The sequence below is a fragment of the Xenopus laevis genome, chromosome 3S, assembly GCF_017654675.1.
Source record: "Xenopus laevis strain J_2021 chromosome 3S, Xenopus_laevis_v10.1, whole genome shotgun sequence".
NCBI lineage: Eukaryota > Metazoa > Chordata > Amphibia > Anura > Pipidae > Xenopus > Xenopus laevis.
In genome coordinates, this window is record NC_054376.1 from 12,810,558 (window position 1) to 12,830,726 (window position 20,169).

Here is a 20,169-nt window from a genome sequence, read left to right on the forward strand (position 1 = left end):
CAGTGTGTGTCAGTCCAAGGGGCCATTGTACTATTGGTCAGTGTGTGTCAGTCCAAGGGGCCATTGTACTATTGGTCATTGTGTGTCAGTCAGAGGGCCCATTGTACTATTGGTCATTGTGTGTCAGTCAGAGGGCCCATTGTACTATTGGTCATTGTGTGTCAGTCAGAGGGCCCATTGTACTATTGGTCATTGTGTGTCAGTCAAAGGGGCCCCATTGTACTATTGGACATTGTGTGTCGGTCAGACGGTCCATTGTACTATTGGTCATTGTGTGTCAGTCAGAGGATCCATTGTACTATTGGTCATTATGTATCAGTCAAAGGGCCAATAGTACTATTGGTCAGTGTGTGTGTCAGTCAGAGGGCCCATTGTACTATTGGTCAGCATGTGTCAGTCAGAGGGCCCATTTTACTATTGGTCATTGTGTGTCAGTCAGAGGGTCCATTGTACTATTGGTCATTGTGTGTCAGTCAGAGGGTCCATTGTACTATTGGTCATTGTGTGTCAGTCAGAGGGCCCATAGTGCTATTGGTCATTGTGTGTCAGTCAGAGGGCAAATTGTACTATTGGTTATTGTGTGTCAGTCAAAGGGGCCCCATTGTACTATTGGACATTGTGTGTCGGTCAGACGGTCCATTGTACTATTGGTCATTGTGTGTCAGTCAGAGGGCCCATTGTACTATTGGTCATTGTGTGTCAGTCAGAGGGTCCATTGTACTATTGGTCATTGTGTGTCAGTCAGAGGGCCCATTGTACTATTGGTCATTGTGTGTCAGTCAGAGGGCCCATTGTACTATTGGTTATTGTGTGTAATTCAGAGGATCCATTGTACTATTGGTCATCGTGTGTCATTCAGAGGATTCATTGTACTATTGGTCATTGTGTGTCAGTCCAAGGGGCCATTGTACTATTGTTCATCTTGTGTCAGTCAGAGGGCCCATTATATTATTGGTCCTTGTGTGTCAGTCAGAGGGCCCATTGAACTATTGGTCATTGTGTGTCAGTCAGAGGGCCCATTGTACTATTGGTCATTGTGTGTAATTCAGAGGATCCATTGTACTATTGGTCATTGTGTGTCAGTCAGAGGGTCCATTGTACTATTGGTCATTGTGTGTCAGTCAAAGGGCCCATTGTACTATTGGTCATTGTGTGTCAGTCAGAGGGTCCATTGTGCTATTGGTCATTATGTGTCAGTCAGAGGGCCCATTTACTATTGGTCATTGTGTGTCAGTCAGAGGGTCCATTGTACTATTGGTCATTGTGTGTCAGTCAGAGGGCCCATTGTACTATTGGTCATTGTGTGTCAATCAGAGGGCCCATTGTACTATTTGTCATTGTGTGTCAGTCAGAGGATCCATTGTACTATTTATTGGTCATTGTGTGTCAGTCAGAGGATCCATTGTACTATTGGTCATTGTGTGTCAGTCAGAGGATCCATTGTACCATTGGTCATTGTGTGTCAGTCAGAGGATCCATTGCACTATTGGTCATTGTGTGTCAGTCAGAGGATCCATTGTACTATTGGTCATTGTGTGTCAGTCAGAGGATCCATTGTACTATTGGTCATTGCGTGTCAGTCAGAGGATCCATTGTACTATTGGTCATTGTGTGTCAGTCAGAGGATCCATTGTACTATTGGTCATTGTGTGTCAGTCAGAGCGCACATTGTACTATTAGAAGTCAGCAGGCTTGTCAAGAATTGCACTTGTATGCAGTATGAGGGACCTATACAGATTTGGTTACTTTGATTCATGCTTTATTTGATGTTGTAGCAAGATATTTGGATCCGTTGCTTGCACAAAAAAGCGCAATTCCATTCGCAGGTAGAAGCAAAAAAACACTCTGGGATATTCGGCTGTGTTTAAAGGAGATGCAGAGGATACATGAAAAAAAAAAATTTGTAGGCAATTATAAGTAATATATGGTGTTGCTTTCACATCGTTATCATTTCACAAATTATATCATGTTGAAAAATAGTCCCTTTTTTGGAACTCCCCATAGACATTCTTTGGACCCTGACTGTGTTTCTTATGAGGGTTGGGCGTGTCCTAACAGTCCTTGCCAAAAGCACATTAGGAGGGGGACAGCCAACCACAGCCCTGCAGTCACACAAGCACAGACAGGCTTCAGTTCCCTATCAGGTCCTGCTAGCTGCTGATTGGTTCCTGTCCTACAGTACAGTGAGCAAAGAGCTGCCGGCTCCCCTGCACAGCCTGGGAATTCAGGGAGCAGGAAGTGGAAGAGAAGGGGGGGTTATTATGGTTTTTGCAGAAATATTCAATAAATCAACAGTACCTTTTAAATCACAATTCTTCTATATCTAAATGAGTATAATGCACTGGTACATTATTAATTTTTTACACAAAATGTCTCCTTTAAGGCTCAAACGCGCTCTCTCTCCCATAATGACAACGCACATTCACTGATAGACAGAAGAGCTACGCACTATTCCCGCCCATTAGCACGCTTGTTGCTAGGCGAGAACGCTTCAAGTACAACGCCAATGGATCACTTGGATTGGCTCCTTCGCCATGACGAACGTAATGGCGCCGTGTCTGATAGGTGAATTGTTCGGTAGTTCGCGAGGCTGTCAAATGTTCCTTCTTCACCATTGGTCCTACGGCTGTGACGTAAGGCGTGCATTGATATTGTCCCAGCTTACAGCGCCATACCGTTGTAGTTGTCGTGGTGGGTGGAGCGTTTTGGCTGGTTGCTGTTGGTGAAGGTTTATTTCGCTGTTTCGGCGGATATTTATAACACGGTGAGTTGCCGGTAGAAGCCGTGTCTATTATTCAGCACGGTACTGGTTATATAAGGGCGTGTATATGCCAGGGACGTTCCTAGTTTTGGCGGCGTCATTTCTAGGCCTCTGTGTGCGCCTTGTGTTGTAGGCCGCGTTGTGCGCCGGCGTTAAAGTTTCTGCGCTCGCCATGTGAGAGGGAGAGACGCTTTACCTCACCCCCTCCTACGCTTCTTCTTCTTCTGTCTCTCCTCTTCGCTGTGCGCGACCCCAGTTTCCAGCTGACCCCCCCCCCCAGTCCCATTCGGCGTTCGTGTTGTTGTCGGGGAAACATCGGATACTTTGTGAGGCTTCCACAGACCTTTTCCTTTGTTTACTTGAATTACTTGTAATTTATGTCACAACTTGAAACTTTCCAGAGATCTTTTACCAGTTTAAACCAGGTTTGGCTTCATGTTACCTTTTAATACGTTATAGAATGGCTTTTTCTAAGCTACTTTTCAATTGGTCTTCCTTTTTTTTTTTTTTTATAGTTTTCTTTACAGTTTCAAATTTGGGGGGTCACTGACCCCATCTGAAAAACAAATGCTCTGTAAGACTACACATTTATTGTTATTGCTACTTTTTATCCTTCTATTTAGGCCTCTCCTATTCACAGTATTATTTCTTAACTTCTATTGTGTACACTTGGGCTTCTGTAAGACTCAGGGCCTGAGCATGCTCAGTTTGCTCCTCTTCCTCCCTCCCTTTGCTGTAGTCTGAGCCCAGAGCGATAAGTGAGCGGGGGGAGATTTCGGGTAGGAAGTGATGTCATACCAAGTTAATATGGCAGCTGCTATTTTAAACAAACGGAGAGCTTTTTACTCCGGTATGGTAAAACATTCTATAGAATTAGGGATGCACAGAGCATCAGCAGGATTCGGGCAAATCCCTCAGACCGAACCAAATCCTAATATGTTTATGAAAACTAGGGACATGGAGGGAAATTGCGTTGGGGTTCCTCAAGACTCTGTCCTGTGCCCCTTATTATTCTCCCTCTATACTCCCTCCCTTGGCAAACTAATGAACTCGTATGATTTCCACTATCACCTCTATGCTAATGACACTCAGATCTATCTCTCCTCTCCTGATCTTAACCCAGAACTCCTCCTCCTGCCTGTCCACTATCCCTACTTGGATGTCACAACGCTACCTTAAATTAAACCTCTATAAAACGGAAATGGTTCTCTTCTCTCCAATTTACACCATTAACATCCTGGAAGTATCCGTCATAGCTAACAATTCCACTATCACCCCCTCTACCCAGGCCTTGGGGTTATCCTAGATTCTGCCCTGTCATTCACTTCTCATATCCAGTCACTTATTAAATCATGTCACTTCCACCTAAGGAACATCCAAAATATGATCACTTATCACCCAAGATGCTGCCAAAATTCTTATTCGCTCTCTCTTCATATCGCGTCTAGACTACTGTAACTCCCTTTTAATTGGCCTTCCCCTCCAGAGACTGTCACCTCTCCAGTCCATAATGAACACTGCTGTGAGGCTCATACACCTCAGCAACCGCTCCTCCTCTGCCTCGCCATTCTGTCAATCCCTACACTGGCTTCCACTACTCTTCAGAATTAAATTCAAATTAATGACCCTGACATTCAAAGCACTTCATAACTCTGCCCCACCCTACATCTCTATATACTCACCAAACCGTTTACTACTCTCCTCTACAGACCTGCTACTCAACTCTTCTCTCATTACCTCCTCACATGTTCCCATTCAAGACTTTGCAAGGGCTGCATCCCTATACAGAATAAATATAGTATTCTAGCTTGCACTATTGCAGCTAATCTATTGGCAATAAAATGCCTCCGTAGCTTTCCTTCTCCTTTAAAAAGGGCTTGTTATTGCATGCACATTAGCCAGAGTGTTTGCTGCTTAGCTACTGCAGAGGGCCTTGTTTTTTCCCTGTGTTGATGTCACTTGATTGTGCTGCAGGTGTAATCCTATAATGAAATCATTTTTAATTCGCCCCATACAGATTTGACCTATCACGTGGTCCCATCCTAAACTGCGTTGCACTTCGCTGTAAAGAAAGTGCGGCTTTTCCTCCTGTATGATTGGCACAGAATACTGCACCGCTGCAGTAAAATCTAAATTGGCCCAAACACTTGCTTGCATAGCTACCTTTGGCCAACCAGGGATTTGTTCTGCCAAAGGAAAAATCGCCTGTTGCTGCTTCAGCTGTTGGCTGTTGAGGTGTTTGCTGGTGGTTTCAGCCCAAAAACTCACATGTGAGGCACTAGAATCTTTGGAAGCAGCTCAAACAGTGCCAGTCTGATATGCACTGGCCTAATACGGTTATTATACAAATGCCTGTTGCTATAGACCAGGGGTCCCCAACCTTTTTTTTTTTTTTTTACCAGTGATCCACATTCAAATGTTAAGAGTTGGGGAGCAACACAAACATAAAAAAGTCCCTTCGGGTGCCAAACAAGGACTATTTGGTAGCCTACAGGAGACTCTACTTGGCAGTATACTTTTTTTTTTGCAATTAAAACTTGCTTCCAAGCCAGGAATTAAAAAATTAACACCTGGTTTGAGGACACTGAGAGCAACATCGGAGGGGTTGTAGAGTAACATGTTGCTCACGAGCTACTGGTTGGGGATCACTGCTATAGACTCTTCGGCAGTGTCTGAGGAGACAATCCTATGGGCAAGGCAGTTTTTTGTCGATTTCCCAACTGACCCTGGTCATGTGACTTGTGCCTGCACTTTAGGAGAGAAATGCTTTCTGGCAGGCTGCTGTTTTTCCTTCTCAATGTAACTGAAGGAGTCTCAGTGGGACATGGGTTTTTACTATTGAGTGTTGTTCTTAGATCTACCAGGCAGCTGTTATCTTGTGTTAGGGAGCTGCTATCTGGTTACCTTCCCATTGTTCTTTTGTTTGGCTGCTGGGGGGGGGAAAAGGGAGGGGGTGATATCACTCCAACTTGCAGTACAGCAGTAAAGAGTGATTGAAGTTTATCAGAGCACAAGTCACATGACTTGGGGCAGCTGGGATATTGACAATGTCTAGCCCCATGTCAGATTTCAAAATTGAATATAAAAAAATCTATTTGCTCTTTTGAGAAATGGATTGCAGCTCAAAATTCTGCTGCAGCAGCACTATTAACTGATGCATTTTGAAAAAAAATGTTTTTTCCCATGACAGTATCCCTTTTAGTTCTACAATAGCCATTTGTAAGCAACCTTTTCATTTGGTCTTAATTATTTCTTAGTCTTTTAACTATTTGCCTTTCTTATGAGACTTTCCAGCTTTCAAATGGGGGTTGCTGACCCTATCTGAGAACAAATGCTCTGTAAAGGTGGCCATGCACGGGCCGATAAAAGCTGCCGACCGATCGAGACTGGGCCCTCTGACGGGCTTTCCCAATCAATATGTTATCAATCAGGCAGGGGTAAAAATCCCGTCTGATCGTGGACCTCATCTGTTCGTTGATGTGGTCCCGTGATCCAACCGCCCGTATGATCCGATCGTTGGGCCCACGATCAGATCTACCCGATATTGCCCACCTCAAGGTGGGCATATCAGCGAGAAATCCGCTCATTTGCCGAAATTGTGCATGGCCAACCTTAAGGCTACAAATGTTATTGCTACTTACGCATCTTTCTATTCAGGCCTCTCCTATTCATTTCCAGTCTCTTATTCAAATCCGTGCATGGTTGCTAAGGTAAATTGGACCCTAGCAATCTTGGGAGCTGTTAAATAAAAAGCTAAATAACTTAAATCCACAAATATTAAAAAAGATGAAAACCGATTGCAAATAGTCTCAGAATATCATTCTCTACATACTAAAAGTTCGGACAGGCACTTGGGTTTGCCAATAACCTGCTGGAAAAGGCTTCATTTCGGATGAATCTTAGAATCTGCATCTCTAATTCATGAATTGGTTTATTTTCCTTATCGGTGTTGGATTGAGGATCTCAAAGCTTCTCATGTAGAATTGCTTTTCTAGGTGCAAACACACGCTGAGTTACTGACAAAATGTACCTGCCCTAACTGGCTGGTTTCGGAATAAGTGAGCATTTTACTATGCATCGCTGTTCGTGTCCTTGTACCACCTGAACATACTTTTTTTGCCTTACATTAAGCTCCCTGTTTCCAGTTCGTTACATACAGCTGGATGCAACCTTTACATCCATGGGAACGGGATGCGCGGGTCCATTTTTTTGGAACCTGCATGTTATGTTTCAACTTGCATACAAATTCAACTTAAGAACAAACCTACAGAGACCCTATCTCGTATGTAACCCGGGAATTGCCTGTACAGTCTTTTTTATCCAAATCAATGCATGGTTTCTAGGGTTATTTGGACCCTAGCAACCAAATTGCAGAAGTTGCTATCTGAAGAGCCGCTGAATAAAAATCAACCTAACTAAAAAATCAGGGTTGGCGAACGTACTTTCCTTTCTGTGTTAATTGCACACTAATTGTATCCAATATTAACATGGGTTCATCCCTTTTATATCCAGCCATTTGCAGTTCAAGTGCCAGACTAACTGCATATTGAATCTGTTGCACTTTTTAAATTAGTAAACAACTCCCTGATATTTGCCGGGGGGGTAGTTAAAGGAACAGTAACCCCCAAAAAAATTTAAAGTCTGTTAAAGTAATGAAAATATAATGTAGTGTTGCCCTGCACTGGTAAAACGGATCTGTTTGCTTTAGAAACACTACTATAGTTCGTATAAACAAGCTGCTGTGTAGCAATGGCAGAAATTGAAAAAAGTCTATATGGCACAGGTTAAATAGTGGATAACGGATAACACCATTTTGTTCTACAGAGCTTATCTGCTGTGTAACCTGAGCCTTTTCTTCTTTCAGATGCCTTCTATCAAACTGCAGAGTTCTGATGGAGAGATTTTTGAAGTGGATGTTGAAATTGCAAAGCAGTCCGTAACAATTAAAACTATGTTGGAAGGTACTTTTTATCCACTTTAAATTTGATGTGCATTCTTTGTGTTGCTATAGAAATTGCAATTAATTTTTTTTCATGCAAACCTGAAATTGAATTGTATGAGTACTGGTCCTGGTATGTGAAACCCCAAACCCCATTCGCTAGGCAGCCATTTCAATAAAACTACTGCTCACCCGATAACGGAATTGACCTGGGTGTATGTACCCCAGCTCCGTCACTTTCGGGGCCAATCCACTCGGTGTAATCAATATAACGTAATATGGTTGAAGTTCGCACTCGAACCAATGTCTGCAGGTGGCTCGGGTGCTGCGCCCCAAACCCGTAGTTTGGGGTAATGAACAAAACGAGCATGCATTCCTGCACCAGCCGATGGAGATAAAACAACTCTTATTCCAGGTTATTAAAATCACATGTCCTGACGCGTTTTGTATCTACTCATACGTAATCATATTACTTTCCGTATCAGTAGATTGAAACGCGTCGGGACATGTGGTTTTAATAACCTGGAATAAAAGTAATTTTATCCTCATCGGCTGGTGCAGGAGTGCATGCTCATTTTGTTTATTTCTAAACTTATACGTGCTCTAATTGTAATATATCTGTATTTTAATGGTTGTTGTGTAAATTCTTGAGAGTTCTTATTTCAGTATATTATTATAACATTACATCTTGTCTCTGAAATTTTTTTTTTTTTTTTTAAGACCCATACAATTACTTATGTTTTTACACAGATCTGGGTATGGATGACGAAGGTGATGATGATCCTGTGCCACTTCCCAATGTTAACGCTGCAATTCTTAAAAAAGTAAGTGCTAGAATACTAGATGAAGGTTAGAGCTTCATTTGAGGTGTTGAGTTTGCTTCAGGGATATAATGTAATATAAATGTAATTGTACAAGTATGGGATCCTTTATCTGGAAACCTGTTATCCAGGATGCTCTGAATTACCGAAAGGCTGTCTCCCATAGACTCAATTTTATCCAAATAATCCATATTTTTTTAAAATTGATTTTCTTTTTCTCTGTAATAATAAAACAGGTGCTTGTACTTGATCCCAACCAAAATATAATTAATCCTTATTGGAAGCAAAACCAGCCTATTGGGTTTATTTAATGTTTACATGATTTTCTAGTAGAGTTAAGGTATGAAGATCCAAATTATGGAAAGATTCGTTATTCGGAAAAGCCCAGGTCCTGAGCATTCTCAAAAACTGGTCTCATACCTGTGTTTAAATTAGAAAGTGTGCTTGGGGCCAGGGGTTTTGGAGGTGAAACTAAAGCTGGCCATACACCAGGAGATCCGATCGGTTGGCGATTTCACCAAACGAGCGGATCTCTCCCCGATGTGCCCACATTGAGGTGGGCGATATCGGGCTGATCCGATCATGGGCCCTAGGGCCCAAAGTTCTGATCACAATAGTCCATACGGGCGCTCTGATCATGTGGCCGCATCAACTGATGGATGCGGGCGTGATCTGACGGGATTTTTTAACCTGCCTGATTGAGATCTGGCCGACTTTCGGACAGATATTGATCGGGACCAATAAGCTGCCAACATGGTCTGTAGGCAGATTTTATCAGCCTGTGTATGGGGGCCTTAACACTTGTATTTGTATCACTTCTAGGCAAGCAACTTACAAATGTAATTAAGTGAAACACACACTAAATGACATGCCCTCAGTCTAGCAGTAAAGGAAATTGCTCCTATTATCGGTCCAAAGGTCAATGCGTAAACTGTAGTTTTGCTTTTTTATCTTGAGATACAGCAGTAACATATAAGGGTGATGGCACACAAGGAGATTAGTTGCCTGCAGCTAATCTACACTACCGTGCACAACTAATCTCCTGAAAAAGCTTTCCAACTGGCAACAAAAATGGTAAATCACTCGTGGGGCAATATTTGCTTCACTTCAGGTTTCTCAAGAAGCCTGGAGTTTCCTTGCAAGGCAACTGTTGGCTAATTTGAAAAAAAAACGAAGAAGTAGGATTCCTCAACGGCGATTTACAGTATTGATGGTGGAAAGAAAACAAGGGACATATTGAAGCCTGCGACTGTGCAGATTTTTTTTTTAACTTAACTTACTATGTTGTATCAGCATACATTGCAGTGGGTGCATTTTGCATGGCAGTATAATGAAGCATTGGATTAAGGAATCAAATGTAGTCTGTTGCATAAATCGTAAAGGAAATGACCCATATAATTCTTTTTTTCACTAGGTCATCCAGTGGTGTACACATCATAAAGATGATCCCCCACCACCCGAAGATGATGAAAACAAAGAGAAGAGAACAGATGATATCCCTGTATGGGATCAAGAGTTTTTAAAAGTGGACCAGGGAACACTATTTGAACTTATTTTGGTGAGGAATCCTCAAGATTATAACTGAAAGTAACTAGAAGTAAACAACATAAAAATCTAGATCACCCAACCCAAAATCATATATAGAACCCAGCAAAATTTCACAAGGTTATATTATAAACATACTGTATTTCTAGTACTATTAACTCTTTCTAACTTATTTAAAAACTTGCCTTTAAAAGGATCCAATATGGAATGCTTTCTACACGGAGGCCACATATCCGAAACATTAATGGTGTCTGTAATGGGTTGAAGTTGATTTATACAGTATTTAAACTCGTACCAACTCTTTGGAAGTCCTTCTCTACAGTTGTTTCATGGAATAAGGCCTGACCTTTCCCGTTTTATGTCAACATAAGCATAAATAATTACCCCATAGAAGATATTCTTCTAATTTATGCTGCTAAGTAAGGTAGAATAACCCTCACGCTCTCTCCAAAAGTGCTTGAGTGCCATAATTTCCAAATCAATTGATAGAAAGTTAAAATACGAGATCACAGTCCTTAGCATATTATTTTCTCTCGTGTGGGGTGTCTCAGGGCCTAGGTAGAAAATGAAACGCTTAGGAATCTTTGAGACAGCTCCAATTCTATGCTATTTTACTTTTCTGATCTAAATTTCATGAATTGCTGGCGTTTGAAATTTTAAGTTAATGAACTCATTTTCTAATTTTGAACATTTATTAAGCATATGCACTAATTAATTGGTTCTCATTAATTATTTACTGGAATATTTGATTAATTTTTATTTAATTGGTGATGGCACATAATTGATTTGGAAATTATGGCACTCAACACTTTATAATAATCTTTGCACTTTTATATTTATTCAAAGGAGGATTCAACCCTTTTGCAAATAAAAAAAAAAACCATACCCAACACCCAATGTAGACTAACTGCCCCACCCCCTGGGAAATGCCCCTAACTTTATAAGTACCCCTCGGTGCAGATTCAGACATTGGCGTTCACTGCAACCATGTTCCAGGTATTTGTCTTCTTCCGGGGCTTCGGCAATTTCCGTCCATTTCAGCACATGAGCAGTTGTCGCAAACCATTAAATTGCTCCAACTGCGCATGAGCCGGTTTCCGTATCCGCTTACAGAAGTCCCGGAAGATGGCTGCGGTGAACTCCAATGCCTGAATCTGCGCCGAGAGGTAAGTAAAAAGTTAGTGGCATTTCCCCGGGGCGCCAGTTAGGCTGGGAGGAGGAGGGAGGGGCGTCTAATGGGGGGGGAGGGTTTTTGCTAAAGGGTTGAATTCTCCTTTAAAATCAATTTTGGAAAATATTTGTAGAGTGTGGGGTTTTACTGCTATTCTACCTAAGAATAATACAGTTTGGTAATTACACCTCTATACAATCCGAACGTGAGTACCGTATATACTCGCGTATAAGCCGAGTTTTTCAGCACCCAAAATGTGCTGAAAAACTCAAACTCGGCTTATACGCGGGTCATACCTTTCCGCGGCCCCAGCAGGACTGCCTGTGACTGCCTGTGTCGCCGCCCGGAGCAGGTCCAGGAGCTCCGGGCGGCGCGTCCTTCCCTGCCGGCGTTCGCTTTCAAAATGGCGGCGCCCATGGCCGCCACGTGGGTAGCGGCGCCGGCCGCTACCCACGTGGCGGCCATGGGCGCCGCCATTTTGAAAGCGAACGCCGGCAGGGAAGGACGCGCCGCCCGGAGCTCCTGGACCTGCTCCGGGCGGCGACACAGGCAGTCACAGGCAGTCCTGCTGGGGCCGGGTCACGTTTTACTGTGACAGAGGGAAGGACAGAGGGAAGAGCAGCAGACGTGAGTGCCGGGGTGGGGAGAGCGACGGGGTGGGGAGAGCGACAGATGGGGAGGGCAGGGGGGGGAAGTGGCAGAGGGAAGCAAACATGAAATGGGGGTGGCAGAGGGAAGCAAACATGAAATCCGGGCGGCGACACAGTCAGTCACAGACAGTAACAGGTACCTGCCCAGTGTCCCCCAATTGTTGCGGCCGGGTCACATTCACATTTTGAAATCTGACATGGGGCCCCTAGGCTTATACACGAGTCAATACATTTTTCCAGTTTTCTTAGGTAAATTAGGTACCTCGGCTTATACACGGGTCGGCTTATACACGAGTATATACGGTAAGTGGAAGTGAGTCTTTAGTAAGTAAAAAGACAAAAAAGGGCGGCCCTCTGATAAAGGGCAGGCTTATTGCAGTGTCCTGCAGATATCAATTGCCTTGCACGTTTCGGCAGTCAATCCCTTAATCATAGGCCTGGCCATTGATATCTGCAGGACACTGCAATAAACCTGCCCTTTGCCAGAGTGCCATCCTTTTGGTTAGGTTGGGATGCAGCATTTTGCATTTTACCTGCGTTCGGTGCTTATGTGCCGCTGTGTGAGGACAGCCACAATGAAAAGAATTCAGTGCATCTACTCCTACGCTCCCCTGTGGCTGAACTCATGAAACCAGAGCACAGGTAAAATGCTCGTCTGTTAGAGCCCTTAGAGGACAGTTGTTGGTAAACCCTAGGAATGAGTTCACTGAGGAGCCCACTGTATAAACAATCTCCCTCTTCTCCCAGCTGCAACTACTTTGGCTTTTAGCAGTTCACTATACGCCCAGTTAGTTTCTTAAAGGAATTGTTCAGTGTAAAAATAAAAACTGGGTAAATATGTAATGTAATGTATAAAGGCTGGAGTGATTTGATGTATAACATGTCAGTCAGAACACTACTTCCTGCTTTTCAGCTCTCTTGGTTTACACTGACCGGTTACCTACCAGGCAGTAACCAATCAGAGACTTGAGGGGGGCCACATGGGTCATATCTGTTGCTTTTGAATCTGAGCTGAATGCTGAGGATCAATTACAAACTCACTGAACAGAAATGTACCATGTGGCCCCCTTCAAGTCGCTGACTAACTCAGTTATAGAGCTGAAAAGCAGGAAGTTGTGTTCAGGCTGTTCTATTACACATCCAGTCAGTCCAGTCTTTATACATTAAATTTTTGGCTAACTAACTATATTAGAAACATTTTTTATTTTGCACAGCCTGTCTATTTACCTAGTTTTTATTTTCACACTGAACTATTCCTTTTAATAAGCTCGTAATTTTCTCCTGTTGTGCTCTTACTGCATTTTTATTTTATTTTTTTGTATCTTAAGGCTGCCAACTATTTGGATATCAAAGGATTGCTTGATGTCACCTGCAAGACAGTCGCAAACATGATTAAAGGAAAAACACCAGAGGAAATTCGAAAGACCTTCAACATCAAAAACGACTTTACTGAGGAGGAAGAAGCTCAGGTAGATCTATATAAAGAGATACAGATTTATTTCCTTTCCAATTTTCTCCGTTAATATCTCACGCAGGTTGCAGCTTGTCTGCACAGATATTGTTTTAACGCTCGGATGAACAATTCCACACAGCCACTTTCCGTTTTATTCTTATTTATTCTTATTTTTTTTCCAAAGGATACCCATCTTCTAAATGTGTATTTAAAGAGAGAGTTTTTCCTTGAACCTTTTTGTATCCTGTTTTTTTCATTTTAGGTACGCAAAGAGAATCAGTGGTGTGAAGAAAAGTGAAGTTGCATACCTGTAACACTGTACAAGTCGTTCCAAATCAACTAGTTGCACTGCTCTGTTTATACTAGACAATTCAGCAGCTTAAATTAGCAGGAGGATGTTTTGCTGCATGTGTTATGTCTCTCAATTTTTTTTTTTTTTTCTTCTTTGAGTAATTCAGATCTTCAAGCCGTGTTTTAGCCATTGTAATCTTGTGTGACTTTTCCTTTTTAAAACCATAATAAATCTGTTGGCTGCGCGCTTTGAAGATGAAAGATTGTATCCCGGTAGTCTACTCCTGTTATTGCAGTTGGAAGTTTTGACAGGAGTTTACACTTACTAGATTTTGGTTTCTCTGACGAGGCATTTCAGCAGATCACCAGGTGTGTATGGCAAAATAATCCGCCAGGAAACATGTACATGACAGTCTGCGTTACGTGTAATGGCCACTCAGGCAGTTATGAGTGTTATGAATTTTTGTTTTTATATAAAGTCCACCTTCTATACATCCAGACACTGATTTCATACTTTAAAGAACATTAAAGTATTAAGTCTTAAAGGGATACTGTCATGGGAAAACGTTCTTTTTTTTTTTCCTTCAAAATACATCAGTTAATAGTGCTGCTCCAGCAGAATTTTGCACTGAAATCAGTTTCTCAAGAACAGATTTATTTATATTTAATTTTGAAATCTGACATGGGGCTAGACATATTGTCTTAAGTGCTCTGATAAACTTAAGTCACTCTTTACTGCTGTACTGCAAGTTGGACTGATATCACCCCCCTCCCTTTCCCCTCCTCCCCCAGCAGCCTAAGGGCTCTTACAGACGAGTGTTTTTAGCTGCACTCCAATGTGTTCTGGTTTCATGCGTTCAGCCACAGGGGAGTGCAGGAGTAGACGCACTAAATTCTTTTCAATGGGGCTATACTCATACAGACGCATGTAAGCGCCAAACGCAGGAAAAATGCAACATGCTGCATCCTAACCTGCGTTGGGCGCTTACATGCGTCTGTGTGAGTACAGCCCCATTGAAAAGAATTTAGTGTGTCTACTCCTGCTCTCCCCTGTGGCTGAACGCATGAAACCGGAGCACAGCTAAAGACACTCGTCTGTAAGAGCCCCAACAGAACAATGGGAAGGTAACCAGATAGTAGCTCCCTAACACAAGATAACAGCTGCCTGGTAGATCTAAGAACAACACTCAATAGTAAAATCCAGGTCCCACTGCGACACATTCAGTTACATTGAGTAGGAGAAACAACAGCCTGCCAGAAAGCAGTTCCATCCTAAAGTGCTGGCTCTTTCTGAAATCACATGACCAGGCAAAATGACATGAGTTGCACCTACACACCAATATAATAAATTTTAAAAAAAAAAGTGAATTGTTTGCAGTTTAATTAAGAAATAAAAACTACACCATAAAAATTGTGACAGAATCCCTTTAAGCTCTTTGAAGCAACTGCAGATATTTATTTTGTGCTTTGTCCCAGCTCTGAATGTCACAAGGAAAAAAATTAATTGTTTGCCTTTCCCTCTCAAAACTGTGGAAGCTGAATTGACTCGTCATCCAGTAGATGTTCACACATAGACATTTGCCACGCTTGCTTGTGATTGCTTGCTGATTCTATGCTAGTGGCGGCTGTAGCACCACAAAACTTTTGCAGCAACAAAGAACTAAATAGTTCAGTACAGCAGCCTGTTTATTAAAAAAAAAATATATATATATATATATATATATATATATATATATATATATATTTATTTTGTTCTTTCACTTCCTTAAAGGAGAAGTAAAGCTATAATTATCGGGGGTGTTACGCTCCCTTCCTGTAATTATAATTGCAGCTTGAGCCCCGGGGCCAGTGCTCCGGTTTGATAAAAATCTAGAGTACTATGTTAGGAGTGCCGGATTAACTGCTATTTTTGTTCAATATCTTCTCTAAGTTCTGGTCTGTTTGTACAATAGAGTGAAAAGCTGCAAGTGGAAGCAAAAGTCCAGTTTTTCACTCTTGTGTGGCTTTTCACTGATGCACATTCCCACCCTGAGAACAAAGAAGCTTTACAAGATCACTCCTTCAGTTGTTCCCCAGGACAGTGCAGATTTCATTGAACAGGTGCACCAACTGGGGTCTCGATTTAAAGGAAAACTTTACCCCCAAAATGAATACTTAAAGGATAAGTAAACCTTTAAAATAAGTGAATATAAAACAGACGAGGGGGCTATTCTAAGCACTTTTGTAATTTACATTCATTATTTATTTTGGTTTTTTTCCCAAGATATTAAGGGATACATGTACTGTTAATATGAATGAATTTTGATACAACTGCACCACCTGCTGGTCATTTTCTGACCAGTCTGACCACCAAGTAGTCAAGGAAGTTGTCAGGAGAAAGAAAGAGGCTGCTCTCATGTTCTTCTGCTTAGGAGATATGTGAGAAAGGTTTCTGATGTTTTCCTAAGCAGAAGAACATCAGAGCAGCCTCTTTCTTTCTCCTGACAACTTCCTTGACTACTTGGTGGTCAGAAAATGACCAGCAGGTGGTGCTGTTGGAACAAAATGTATTCATAATAACAGTACATGTATCTCGTAATATCATGGAATAAAAACAAAATAAATAATGAATGTAAATGACAAAAGTGCTTAGAATAGCCCCCTCATCAATTTTACACTCATTTTAAAGGTTTAATTAACCTTTAAGTGACTGTTTACATCATATTAAGTGGCATATTAAAGAATCTTGCCAAACTGTTAAAAATTTTGCCCTTTTACATCTCTTGCCTTGAACCACCATTTTGGGATGGTCTGTGTGCCGCCTCAGAGATCACCTGACCAGCTCTAGCTGTAACAGGAAGCAAAGGACAATCTCTGTTAATTGGTGCACAGTGAATCATACGATCCCATGGGGTGGCTCTTCATTTTTTTTTTTTTTTTTTTTTTAAATGGCAGTTTTCTATTTAGGATTACCCAATGCCACAGAATACTAAAAAAAGTATATTATGAAAATGGTTTGTTTACATGAAGCAGGGTCTTACACCTGAGCTGTTTTATGTAATTTTTTTTTATAGAGACCTGCATTGTTTGAGGGGTATAGGTTTCCTTTAAGTGATTCTAATCACCGGAGGGGTACAGTATAATAACTGCCCGTCCCCTTATGTGCGGCTTTCCTGTTGTCCTATCTGGTGTTCCATGGAGAAGGTTTGGACTTTCCTAATAAACTGACTTTAAAGGATTTTTTGGTTCAATGCATTATCATTAAATGAAAATTTCAGTTGTAAAATTGTGCCTTTTATTTGATACACTCGTGTAAGAAGTAACCTCTGAAGGTACTTTAATGTCGTGCATTATTCCACACCTCTTATTTTGCCGTTAATGTAAGAAACAACGGATAATGACCCTGCCTTGTGCAGGGGGATTAGGTTTTATTTTTGCTTGGTTCAGACTGAATGAAGTCTGGATGATCAGGGATAGCAGCAGAGATGTGCCTAGTCGTGCTCTAGCTAAAGGCCCCCATACACGGGCTGATAAAAGCTGCCTACAGACCAAGTTGGCAGTTTATTGGCCTGTGTGTGGGGCCATCCGACAGGCTTCCCTCGTTGATGACAGCTCTCGATCAGGCAGGTTTAAAAAAAATCCCGTCAGGTAGCAGCCGCATCTGTGTTTATGCAGTCCCGCGATCCGTTTTGGATGAATTATGATCTGATCGTTGGGCCCTAGTGCCCACGATCAGATCAGCCTATCGCCCAATTCAATGAGGACATATTGGGGAGAGATTCAGCTTATTTGGCGACATCGCCAAAGGATTGGATCTCTGCGTCTATAGCCACCTTAAAAGTGAAAGTTTGGGTAGTAGAATACCAGAGCAACTTAAATGGTAGCCGAGGGATGTTTCTGGCCAAATATTGGGAAGGGGTTTGTTACAGTGAGAGCTGTGAAGATGTGGAATTGTCTCCCTGAATCAGTGGTACAGGCTGATACATTAGATAGCTTTAAAGGACAAGGAAAGGCAAAAAAAAATAAAACCCCATTTTTACTTTCTTTAATGGAAAAGAAACCTATCTCCAATAAACTTTAATTAAAAAATGTGTACGTTTTTATAAGAAACCTGACTATGCAGTGAAATTCTCCCTTCATTTACTGCTGTGGATAGGAATTGTCAGACGGTCCCTAACTGCTGAGCAGGGAAACAATCCTACTTATGAACAGCAGGGGGAGCCTCCACCTTACTTCCCAGCCATGCAGAACTCAAGCAGCTTTGTTTGACGATCCCTAAGCAGCACCGATCACACTGAGCATGTGCAGGGTCAGGCAAAGATGTATAACAAAGTTATAAGATGGTGACCCCCTGTGGCCAACTTTGAAAGCATAAATCATTTGTTTGATTAGGCTTGTGGTGCAGTAAGTTCATGTTTATGTTTAGTATACAAAATACAGCATTTCTAGCCTTATTCTATTTTAGACTTTCCTTGTCCTTTAAGAAGGGTTTGGATGGTGTTTAGCAAGTGAGGGAATACAAGGTTATGGGAGATAGCTCATAGTACAAGTTCATACAGGGACTGGTCCCATTGCCATTTCAGGAAGGAATTTTTTCCTACTCTGAGGCATTGGAGAGGCTTCAAATTGTTTTTGTAGACACAAAACAGACATATTTTATAATCAATGTGCCTTTAAGACAAAAAGAAAAGTTTTAAGCTGTAGGTCCAATTGTCACGACACCTTCGCACGAGAAGACCTGGGCATAGGGCAGGACTCACACAACACAACTCCTTTAGGGAATGCAGCTCTTTATTGTAGCATGGCAATGTTGGATGATGCCAGGGTCGGGCACTGCTATTGCTGGTTACTGGAACATGTGGCTACAGCTGTGATGGTTTACATTCGGGCAGTCTCTGTTATCCTCCATGTATGTAAAAAGACTAACAAGTTAGAATTCTTAACAGCCACCTTTGTACCCCAGAAAGGGAACAGCCCCTGTCGTAAATGCAGAACCGGGTTTGATTCCTTCTGCCAAACCACCAATACGACCATGAATTCAGCCAAGTACGGACCTATTCGATCGAAAACTGACCTATTCAGCCAAAAAAAAAAAACTTCAACTTAATTTCGGTTTGTCTTTTTCAATTCGAATTTGGAAGTTTTTTTCAATTCAAAATTCGACCCTTGATAAATATGCCCCTAAAAGTTAATTTAAAAGGTAAACAACCCCTTTAAGCTCTTTCCATGCTGAGATACTTTACAGACAACCTAGGCCAGGGGTATACTGTGTGCTGACATCATCAGGGGGTACAGCCGAAAGCTGGAAAGTAGAGAGGGTCTGATTGTTGAGCTGCTGTATTTTCAGGGCTCTGCTTTAAAGGAACAGTAACACCAAAATATTAAAGGGTTTTAAAGGAATGACAATACAATGTAGTGTTGCCCTGCACTGGTACAACTGATGTTTGCTTCAGAAACACTACTATAGTTCATTTAAACAAGCTCCTGTGTAGCCATAGTGGAAATTGAAAAAGGCTGTATGGCACAGGTTAAATAGTGGATAGCAAATAACACTATAATATATAAACTATAGTAGTACTTATCTGTTATCTAATGTGTATCCTGTGCTTGAATGGCTGCCTCATGGCTACACAGCAGCTTGTTTATATAAACTATAGTAGTACTTATCTGTTATCTACTGTGTATCCTGTACTTGAATGGCTGCCCCCATGGCTACACAGCAGCTTGTTTATATAAACTATAGTAGTACTTATCTGTTATCTACTGTGTATCCTGTACTTGAATGGCTGCCCCCATGGCTACACAGCAGCTTGTTTATATAAACAATAGTGGTGTTTCTGAAGCAACACTGTATTATATTTTTATTACTTTAAATCAACTTAATTTTTTGATGTTGCTGTTCCTTTAAATGCATCCCTTTTCTTAGGTCCTTTTAAAAAAAACAAAAAAAAACAGGCAGTTGTCAAAATGAATGTTTTACTGCAGGCAACACAAATAGATCATGTAGATTCACTCTGTGGCTGTTACACTGCAATGTGATCCTGATGTTGCACCTCTGAATAAAGCGTGAGCCTCATTGAGTGCGGCCTTGTGAGCACCAACTTCATGAACAACCTGCCCGGCGTAGATGAAAGCGACAGTTGCCTCCATGATGCGAATAGTGACACTAAGGGGCCCAATTACTTAGCTCGAGTGAAGGAATAGAAGAAAATATACTTCGAATGGTCGAATATGGCCATCCAATAGTCTACTTCGACTTCGACTCGAACGATTCAAAGTAAAAATCGTTCGACTATTTGATAGTCGAAGTACTGTCACTTTAAAAAATACTTCGACCCTCTAGTTCGCCACCTAAAACCTACCGAGGGCAATGTTAGCCTACGGGGAATGTCCCCATAGGCTTCCTAACAATTTTCTCATCGAAGGAAAATCTTTCGATCGATGGATTAAAATCCTTCGAATCGTTCGATTTGAAGGATTTAATCATTCGATCGAACGATTATTCCTTCGATCGCAGGAATAGCGCTAAATCCTTCGACTTCGATATTAATCAACCCTC

At 41.7% G+C, this 20,169-nt stretch overlaps 1 protein-coding gene across 2 annotated transcripts; it reads left to right on the forward strand.

The window, feature by feature from the left end:
- Positions 1-2,489: 2,489 nt before the first annotated feature.
- On the forward strand, positions 2,490-13,892 carry skp1.S (S-phase kinase-associated protein 1 S homeolog). 2 transcript variants are annotated; one of them, XM_018254913.2, is made up of 6 exons: positions 2,490-2,764; positions 7,626-7,722; positions 8,451-8,524; positions 9,936-10,079; positions 13,216-13,356; positions 13,603-13,892. In XM_018254913.2, the coding sequence occupies exons 2-6, from the start codon at positions 7,626-7,628 to the stop codon at positions 13,636-13,638; spliced, it is 492 nt and encodes a 163-aa protein (XP_018110402.1). In that variant the 5' UTR covers positions 2,490-2,764; the 3' UTR covers positions 13,639-13,892. The 2 variants fall into 2 exon arrangements, with proteins under 2 accessions (XP_018110402.1, XP_018110401.1); XM_018254912.2 differs by lacking the exon at positions 2,490-2,764 and adding an exon at positions 2,875-3,186.
- Positions 13,893-20,169: the final 6,277 nt, after the last annotated feature.

What these genes read in the sequence shown, in the direction of transcription:
- skp1.S (XM_018254912.2), top strand. Translation starts at nt 3,139, where the DNA reads ATGTCACAACTTGAAACTTTCCAGAGATCTTTTACCAGTTTAAACCAG. An exon ending in CTTTTACCAGTTTAAACCAG is followed by an intron (nt 3,187 to 7,625) that starts GTTTGGCTTCAT and finishes TTCTTCTTTCAG; the next exon opens with ATGCCTTCTATCAAACTGCA. An exon ending in CTGAGGAGGAAGAAGCTCAG is followed by an intron (nt 13,357 to 13,602) that starts GTAGATCTATAT and finishes TTTTCATTTTAG; the next exon opens with GTACGCAAAGAGAATCAGTG.